This window comes from Papaver somniferum, chromosome 3 (assembly GCF_003573695.1).
Source record: "Papaver somniferum cultivar HN1 chromosome 3, ASM357369v1, whole genome shotgun sequence".
NCBI classification, from domain to species: domain Eukaryota; kingdom Viridiplantae; phylum Streptophyta; class Magnoliopsida; order Ranunculales; family Papaveraceae; genus Papaver; species Papaver somniferum.
In genome coordinates this window covers 201,401,148-201,411,055 of record NC_039360.1, presented here as the reverse complement: position 1 = coordinate 201,411,055, position 9,908 = coordinate 201,401,148, and the positions used below count along the sequence as shown (strand labels likewise).

Sequence of the window (9,908 nt, the reverse complement as noted above, 5' to 3'; positions counted from 1 at the left end):
ACTTAGATAGTACAACATCTTTCTTGGATATTTGTAAGGAATGGATAGGGAGAACAGACTCAACTATACCCATAGAAATAATATTGACAAAAGCTTGGTTTATTCGGAAGGAAAGATGTAACAGAGCTTTTCAACAAAAACAACAAACTAAAGCTCAACTAGGCTTAGAAATACAAGATAATAATTAATAAGGGGAAAGCCATTTTACTAAAGGGAAAGATGGATCTGGGTGGATTAAGAAAAAAGAAAGAACAAAAATCCCCATTAATGGATACTTAACTTTTAATACAATTTTTGATCAATTGTATCTTACTTGATACAAACCACGTGTAAAAAAAATTCAAATTCAATAATAAGCATGGCAATTCTGATTCTAACTTGGTGTAATTAAATGTGATGAATGAATCATTAAGGTAAAAAAGAATAATGATTTTGATATCACACCCTAAATGATCTAAGAATAAGATTTTTGCTTGATTTTTTGTTTTGTTTCCAAATGATTCACCATGGACCAAATGAGAAAACTAGGCCATAGCATATTGCACATGCCTGCGATTTTCCCATTCACCATCCACGGAACTTATCATGATGATGAAGCAAAGTATACAAAAAAAAAATCACTGAATATTCAGATTAAATTTTCCATGTTGCTAACGATCTACAAACCTAACTAACCTTGCACTTACACTATATGTTAGCTAGATTGAGAGACCTATCTTCACATGGATTGATAGTTCGAAAAACTATTTTTAAATCGACCCCAAAATTGATTTTCCCTTTAATAAAATTGGCTTTCCCCCTAACAATTATCAAATACAAAGGTTCTTAGATTTCTGGTATAAGAACGATATCCCATCAAGACAACTCCCTACTGACAAAAATGAGGTTCATCGATGGTCTTTGCCTAAAAAGATCACAGTTGAAACTCAATATAGATCCTGCTTGGATTTCTTTAGATTTGCCTACAGGTTTTTCTTTAATTCTTAGGAATGATGCAGGAGATTTCGAGCTTGGCAGAGCAAGATCATTCACGGCCTCTACCTCTGAAGAAGCGAAAGCCATAGGATTACTGCAGGGAGCGAACTGGGCAGTTGAAAAAGGATTGTCAAACTTTACAGTGGAAGGTGACCGCAAGAATCTTTTCGATTATCTGAATGGGAAAGAATCTCAAATAGACTGGCAAAATCAGACCATAATGGATGAAGTTAAAAGAAAATTCAATCGGTGTCAAAGTTTTTTGGGCTTTTATTTTGTTCCAAGAACAGCAAACAATGTAGCTGATATATTGGCAAAGGAAGTAAAGTCTTTTAGGAACACCCTCAACCGGAGGAATGTACCTCCTTCTTGTATTAACTATGCTTTAGAAGTAGATAAATCAAATGTTAGGGTTGCTTCTAATAGCCCAACATTCGATGGCTCTACTCATACCGTTATAAGGGACACTAACTCCCTAAGTTAGCCTTTTGGAATGCATTTAACTTAACAAAAAAAAAAAAATCAGGAAATTTATAGGGAAACATTTCCGATGACTGTACTCTGTAGTCTGTACATATACACAGAACTTTAAGTACTAGTGTACTACATCGCACATTTAAAATTTTTGATTCACTATTGGCCACCTTATAATCAAGGCCACACTTCACTAGTGTGATATCAGTTCTATTACTCGATCTTCCTACAAGAACATCACCTTTATGTACGAATTGTTTGTACTCATAACTGTATGTCGTCTTTTTAAAACCCCAAATCAAAACTTGGGAATTCATCAATGCCCAATCTTTCTTCTATAATCTTTTTAAGAATCTCGGGGGCCTCGTTGTAAGCATCATTAGGGCTGTCCAGAGCTGCATCAACTGTGTCAGTTCCCAATTTGTCTGCAGAATGCTACACCAGACAACACACCACAATATAGAAGCAGTTGATCAACAAAACCAAGTAAAATATCACAGAGATATGCATATATGAGTATCAAATTTTCTTTTGCTGAACTTGATAGCAGAACTCTTAATGTGGAATTATTTGATTCAGATTCTGAAAGGCGGTAACGAGCTCAATTCACCTATTCAGACAGTGCATAAACGAAGCAGTGTATGTGGACCGTATACCTGGGACCAATGGATATGGCAGCTGATATGTACAACTGCACATACCACTGCATCATGTAACACAACCAACTGTGGCCAGATTTTCATTTAAATCATTATCAAAATACTAACTAAAAAAAAAAGGCTCAAATTGAGAGAGAGCATATAAGAAGGCAATCAGAAAATCTAGACCACAGCTATATACCATCAGGCGATGTGTCATTGCTCTTTGAGACTTAACATGCGGTTGTGATACCTAAAGTGGGAACATATCAAGAAACGTGCTGAAATGATATGATAGAACAAAGAAACCATATCAAACCTGGTTTGGATTCTTCACATGTTCAGCACTTTTGATTTCTTTGTCACGAGATCCTGTAGGTTCAATGTAGATCAGATTCCGTAAAGATACTTAAAACAGGAAAAACAATTAACACTCTAAATCTCGTGTAACAGGCTTAAACTGCAATTCGTGAAACACACAAGAAAAGTCAACAGTGCACTGAATAAAATAGAAAAAAATCTTTAAGAAAATAGCAGAAACTGGAACCTTGCCTTCTAAACTTCTAAAGACATGGGATTCCCTAAGTTTGCCATCTCCACTTAATCCAGCATAGCCCATAGATGTATTATGTGCTTGTCCTTCTTCAGTTAAATCCACCACAACATCTGACACCTGATGAGGAGCAATTGGGGAATATGGGCTCAACATACTTTTTTCAGAAAAACCCAAGTCAACCCCTTTTGAGTCTAGAGATTCTGCAGCCAAGCCCTGTGAATTTACTGTTCTTTTATCTGGGTTACACGGATCAAATTCCGGCATGTTAGCAGCACTAGATTCTACGAAATTGCTATGATCGCGATTAACTGCATCAACGGTCAAAGTATGGAGATGCTGAGGAACCCTGGATTGGGATATCCCACTTCTATAGCAACCCATTAAATTCTTCATATATCTACTTATATTTCCATGGTTGTCTTCGATAGCGTCAGTGTCACTAGCACATTTTAGTTCGTGCTGGTTAAGCCCAGTTAACTTTTCCCCAGAACCAAAATGAAGCGAGTCTGCAGATTCTGAAGAAAACATTTGCTCTACTGAAGGCTTTGTGGCAGGAGCAAGATTATCCGAGGCCATAGGCTTCTTAAGAGTAAATAATATCTGGCCCACTGCACAAAGAGGAAGCTAGATTATTATCATCATACTACGCAGTATTTGGCATAAGATCAGATATAACGTATTATTTAGAAATGAACTTAAAATTTATCCAAGATTCATTGTATTGAAGATTGAGGAAATAGAATTCGCTCAACATAAAGGATCACAAATGTTTAAATCAGATAATTAGCTAGTTTTGCATTAGTTTCCAATGGGATATTTTAGTCAACGCGACAGCCGTAGTAATAATATTTTTGAAGGGATATCTTAGTAGTTTCTGAACAAAAGCTGATGATCTTGGGCAATTTATGTTCTCTTCTTCAACATATAACTTGATGAACAAGCACATAGAACTGTAAAACCAAAAGCCTCACCATTTTTACAAAACAATCTAACAAACTATGCTAGAAAAGTTGCAAATTTTTTGACATGCACCCACAATGAAAAATTCAGCTGACCTGCTTAGCTGCATAACTAAGGAGTTTGAATAGAAATGGAATGATATGTAATGATTTCTCCGAGTATACCACAATAAGTGTGTCATTTCACTCTGCAGATCTCTTCAAATATAAAATGCTAATAACTTATAGATCACACAAGGTCTTTAATAGAATACCAAAATGATCCAATGCATACAAGCAAATTCAAACATCTCAAAGAAATAATGCTTCAGACATGTAATACTAAGTCAAAATTGAAAAGATAGGCGTCGAACAAACCATCACGCATAGGTTTATTTATAGTTGCAATGTTCCTGAACTTCATCTTGTCAACACTAAAGCTGCTGGAGAGTGCCAGTACATGCTCTCCAGAAGAAGTGTCATCCTTAGGTCCTCCTACACATGCAAGCAAGATATCTAAATAACATAAAGTAAGCTTAAAGAGATAATACTTGAGAGAAATAACTGCATGCGAAATAGCAGCAGTGGACAAACCATGGCGCATTGAATTATTTGTAGCACTACTTGCGTCGAGCTTTATTGTTTCAACATCAAGTCTGTTAGAATATTGCCCTACACGCTTCCCAGAAGGATCACCATTCGCTCCTCCTAACATACGAGTAAGAGAGCAAGAAATCATAATTATAAGAGTGAGCTAAGGAAATAATGCTTTACAGATAAAAATAGTAAGTGACTAAAAAAACTGTTGTGTAAGAGATAAACCAGTATGTCTTGATAAATTAATACCGTCGCCAGGAATGCCAATGTTAGATCTGCTGGAATATGCATGTGTCGCAGAAGAAGAGTTTTCCTCGACGAGTGCTACACATATAAGCAAGTCGTCAATATTAAGTGAAAGAAGCTTGTGTATATAAGGTGTCACAGATATTATTGAAATGAAATTACAGCATACGCGCTGGTCATACCATGATGTGCTGTTCTTTTTCTAGTATCATCTGGATTTGGCTTGATCTTGCCAACAGTAAATCTGCCAGGATGTGCTCCTAAATTTGCACGCTCTAGAGAAGAATCCAAACTGATTTCTTCTCCTAAGATCCAGGAAACATATTTAAACCACCAAAATAGTTGCATGAAGAATGCTAGGTTAAGGACTAGCCAATAGTTGCATGAAGAATGCTAGGTTAAGGATTAGCCAACAGTAGGGATAAAAATGACTGATATAGGGTTTGTGGAGAACAGGGTTACCTCCTTTAGGAATTTTTGGGTCACCAATCTCCACCAGATAATTTGCTACTGCAAGAGTCAATCCAGTTTTTACAACTTCGGATGAATTTAAATACTTCTTGCTCAGGATTGTTCCTTCTTCGTCCAGTAAAATTACCTGGTTAACTTAAGAAAGATTAGCAAAGTAGAATGGGGTGCTCAATCATTTCTTTCAGACAAAGTATCACGTTTACAATACAAAATGACACAAGGAGAATATCAAGCAGGCAACACAGACCATACACTTCTTAAGAACCAAATTGGTGATTCCACCTCCTCACTTTTAACTAGATAACTTGGTATAAAATTCATCTTACACAATAACTCTTTTTAACAATGTATGACAACACAGTGTTTATATTTCTGTCAAGAGTAATAAGGTAAAGAGCCATCTGCTATCCACGTAAAACTCAGAAAATATAAAACATGACGACAAGACATCTGCCAGGAGATCACCAGGATACCAAGAGGGGGCATATCATAATCCACCGCACAAAATAAGAATATCCAAAAGCAGGAAATACAGAAGTAGTGTGAACCAACCTGCTTCCTCTGGGAAACACAAATTGAGAGTTGTAAGAACCCGTCATGATACTTTCTGGCCTTCTGAGTAACTTGTGTAGTGAACATAGCATGCCATTCTGCATCAGAATGGTGAGTGATCAATATAATAGCATTTACCCATTCTAAGCTGCAGTCAATTAAAAGTAATCCACGCATTAAAGGCTGAAAGGTCTAAGTTTAGCAAAAATCCCAATTTCAGAGGCTGAACATTACAATTTCTATAGATGACATAACATCCATGGGGTGTACTTGCAAGTTTTCAAACAAGCGAATAACCATTTGAAGGTTCTCTTTTAGGCCTTTTTCCCTTTCTGTGAAACATCTGGGCAGCCAGAGATAGGGCACAAACCATTTGAGACAGATGTTTATGATCGAAGACTTTACACAGGAGATCCAAGAAGAGTACAAACCTCTAATTTTCTCTTCCTGTGCTTCAAGGTTTACCAGTTCACTATCTTTATTCACTGCAGAGAAAAGAAAAATCGTGTACAATAAATAAGCTTTGAATGCCTAACTGGAGAGAGTGGTACTAGAAACAAATTAGCAGTTGGAAGATAAAATGGCAGTACCACAAGAAGTTCCATAATTAGGCTTCAGATCATGCTCCAACCCCGTCCTTGCTGTTGGAAAACAAGTATTAACTGCTGAGAAGTTCAGAAATACAGGGCGTATTTGTGGCCCTTTTCAAACTGTGCTCAAGGTCAGGGATCCAAGTCCAAAATTGAGCTAGGTTACACTCATAGGTACCAGAGAATCAAACCTTTTGAGAATGCTGTAAGGTATCAGTATGGAAGCCCAAAATGAAGAGTAGGTAAATGAACAATGGTTTCAACGAAGTCCAACCAATGTTTGAAGTTGGCCAGCCGCTGCCGTTATAGCGGCTTCCATGGTAAAAGAAAAGTTAAAGCTACTGATATGGACCGTTAAAACCATTATTTAGGACTGTTATAACCATTTTCTCAAGGAAAAGAAAACATGAAACACAACCAATTATGTTATACAAAGTTATAAAGGTCGTTATCTACTTCAGTTTCTCAAAATAATGATCCTGATAACCATTATTCAGAGAAAGGGCATAAGGGTTATATTACCATAGCGGTAATGACGATTTGGCATTAACGTTAACGTTATAACGGCAGTTCTTCAACATCATAGACATACCAGACTTCAATGAATAACATACAGCAGGATTCAACTGTGCACTTCAGGAAGACAAAATTGAGTTTTGGTGAGGTCCACTCCTAAGGATGCGGCTAATAAAAGACAACCCAAAACTTGTAATTAAGCAGTTTCTGTACCTCGAGATGCTTTCACCAGCCCTGCCCCATGTGCAATGTCTGCACGCTTAAGTGCTCCTGCAGTCCTACTAAGAGAACTACCTGCCAAGTTAAAAGCAGACAGGAGATATTCAGATTAAGGCCAGAGATGAAAGAACCCTACTGCTACAATTCTAATCCTCTCTTATTATAATATCGGTTCCAAGTGTCCTGCCCATAGGACTTTGTGGGTCTTACATGGTCCATGACTATCAATCACCAAATCAGCAGTGGCTTGTTACTGTAAGTGGCTACACAGCCTTCAGTTCAAATTTCAGACTTTTTTCCATCTTTCTTTCCTTTCTCTTTTTTTTTTCAAAATTTAAGGCTTATTGGCATAGCAAAATGCTTTGACAACTTTTAGCTTAGGAAGAGAAATTCCAGAACAGAGCACATTAGCAAATTTTTGAATTTTCAACCTTCGCTGTCTCTTGCATAACCGTCTACAGCTACAGTAATCATTACCTTCAGGATCTCCAACTTCAACAAGATGACCATCAAAAAGCATAGTTTCACCAGATCTGACCACTTCACCCTTTTTCAAGAACTTGCTGTCCAAGAGCATCTTTCTAGAGTCATACAGAAGAACCTGAACATCACCCAGGAATATAAAGGAGACAAGCAAAAGAAAACTTTATCCGGAGGTATAAAACTAGATTCAAAGAAATAAAAAGATGACTGGTTGTTAATAAAATCATCATGACAAAGGAGAAATAGGTTAGCAAATCCATATATTATCTGAAACTGGTACATAGTTTAGCTGTAAAAGCTGCATCTACTCATTGTACGTTACCATATTTTGAATTTGACAAAGCTAAAGGTAACAGATAATACAGCCATCTTTCAAGTGGACATAACAAATTCCATTTTTAAAAGGTAGAAATGAAACCATGGCAGAATGTTTCATGTTACAAATTGCTTTTCCTTTTCCGAAGTGGGTACTTAGAGTGCAACAGGACCGCACAAAGCCTTACCCCAGTTTTAAGACCATATAGAGCTTAGACAAAGTATGACTGGTGTCATTAAATGTTAACGCCTTCAAGACAATACTGATTGATAATCTAAAGGACTTCTCGTGCTACATCAAACTATAACAAATATCTGTCACCAACACAATGCAAGCCAGCACATTGGATGTACTCTGCAGATTAAATCTAACAAGTTCTCATTCCTTGCAAAATTGGAACAAGAGTTATTTCATACTTGTGTAGTGTTCCAGTGTTATGGTGAAAAATATCTAGTGACGAATCAAAGGATCGATCGGGCTACATCTGCTTCAAAGTAACTAAGGATCAGAGAAGAAATTGAGACCAACCTGCGAGCCAGAGGTTTCGAGTTGTATTGTGCCATCGTGATACTTCTTGGACTTCTGAGTTAGTTGTGTAGTGTACAAGGCATGCCATTCTGTATGAGACAGAGCGAGAGAGAGAGAGATGTTTAAGGGGAAAAAAAATGATGCTTCTAACTAAAGATTACAAAATAATTTTAAAAAGAAAATGATGCTTGCCTAGGTCTCTGATTTCATTTAGTAACTGGTTCCACATTTTAACAGTAAAGATCAGAATCGGACTAGAAACTAATAGAATGAAAACAATAAACACATAAAAAATGAAAAAGTAATGCAACAGTACACTGTTTGGGGATGTTTGTCGACTACAAGACTAAAACTGATCAGGAGGAATCTACTTTACTATATAAAGAAGGGTTACTATATATAAACTCAAGAATTACCAGATGGGTTAGACAATCAAACAATGGTCAATGACATACCTCTGACAGCGGACTGTGCAGGATTTGAACAACTTGTTGTTGCTTCAAAGTTTTGTGGCTTATCCTGAATGCTCCCTGAGAAGTTGATAAGTTAGTTGCAGCAGCTACCAAAATGATGAACTAAAATAGCAAGCTCAAACCTCCGTCATTAAGCTTTGCTGCTTTTAAGCTAATTAGCGGTGTTCGGAATTTGTATGCTCCACTCCGCTTGTCCTCTGAAACGGAAACTTGAATCCTGTGTAAGTAGTTGACAATCAAACCTTTTGGGGATTATGTAAAAAACAATAGGCATGAATGAATCAATCTAACCTTTTTTCATGTTCTTTAACACGTTACGATAATCAAGTGATGCTCCAGTATTTCCTACATCAACTTTTTTTATCCCTACAATAATAAAACGAAAAAATAAATAATATCAACATCAAATTACAAAGACATGCTATAACTACCAAATACAAACTATATACTCAAACTCTAAACAGCTTTACATGCTACTAATACAAGAAGGAAATGCCCTTTAATGTACTGATACTTTCCACTGATTTTGTACCTTTTGCTTGAGTAGTGAAATCTTTGTGAGCTTCGTGATTCCTTTCAGAATCCCCAATATCAACAAGATAACCATCAAATAATAATGTTTGACCGCAATTGATTACTTCCTCTTTTTTCAGAAACCTACTACTTATAACACTACCCATATCATCATAAAGCAAAACCTGAACCAAAACAAAATCAAAAAGAATACGTTCATAATTTTGGAAATAATTGATAATAATCACATAAAACAAAACCTAAATTGTGCAGTCTAACCTTGTTTCCGTGAACTCCTAGAGTTCCGTCTTGATAAACTTTCCTCTTTTGTTTGATGTGTTTTGTATAGGTTACAGTCCATTTATTTGGATCTCCCATTGTAACTCTCAGATGTTACTACTGATACTCAGATTCGAAGAAAAGGAAACCAAATTGAGATAAAATACATCAAAATTGAAATCAAGGGTTTTAGCTTTGCTCTTTCTGTTTAGTTTGAGGAATTGAAGAAAGCACAAATAACAACAGCTAAAATGCGAATTAGTAGGTTTTCTTCGTTGTTGGAGAGTGAAGATTACAATGTAGTTTTGGAGGGAAAGTCGAAATGCCTCTCGACTTAGGCTAACTCTTATGGGCTAGATTGAACTGCTAGATTGGCCAAAAAGTGTTGCAAATTAAAAAAAAGTGTGATCTAAAAACTAACACTAGTGCTTGCTAGTTCTTTTTTAGCAAGTGCTCCCAGTTCAACTAGCAGCGAGATTGAAACGCTGAATGATTCAGCGCTGAAAAAGTGATCTCAACGCTGAACGGTTCAGCGCTAGGCGAA

The 9,908-nt window shown here is 36.6% G+C and overlaps 1 protein-coding gene across 2 annotated transcripts; it reads right to left on the bottom strand.

The window, feature by feature from the left end:
- Positions 1–1,478: 1,478 nt before the first annotated feature.
- On the bottom strand, positions 1,479–9,692 carry LOC113358428. Of its 2 annotated transcripts, none has more exons than XM_026601991.1 (19): positions 9,365–9,692; positions 9,105–9,270; positions 8,864–8,938; positions 8,695–8,769; positions 8,555–8,629; positions 8,100–8,188; positions 7,250–7,373; positions 6,767–6,847; positions 6,038–6,088; positions 5,879–5,932; positions 5,448–5,545; positions 4,887–5,022; positions 4,607–4,729; positions 4,404–4,502; positions 4,176–4,289; positions 3,960–4,076; positions 2,640–3,251; positions 2,407–2,459; positions 1,479–1,884 (listed from the first exon to the last, which is right to left on the bottom strand). In XM_026601991.1, exons 1-19 carry the CDS (start codon positions 9,461–9,463, stop codon positions 1,735–1,737), a joined length of 2,391 nt encoding a protein of 796 aa, XP_026457776.1. In that variant the 5' UTR covers positions 9,464–9,692; the 3' UTR covers positions 1,479–1,734. The 2 variants fall into 2 exon arrangements, with proteins under 2 accessions (XP_026457776.1, XP_026457777.1); XM_026601992.1 differs by having other exon boundaries at positions 4,428–4,502.
- Positions 9,693–9,908: the final 216 nt, after the last annotated feature.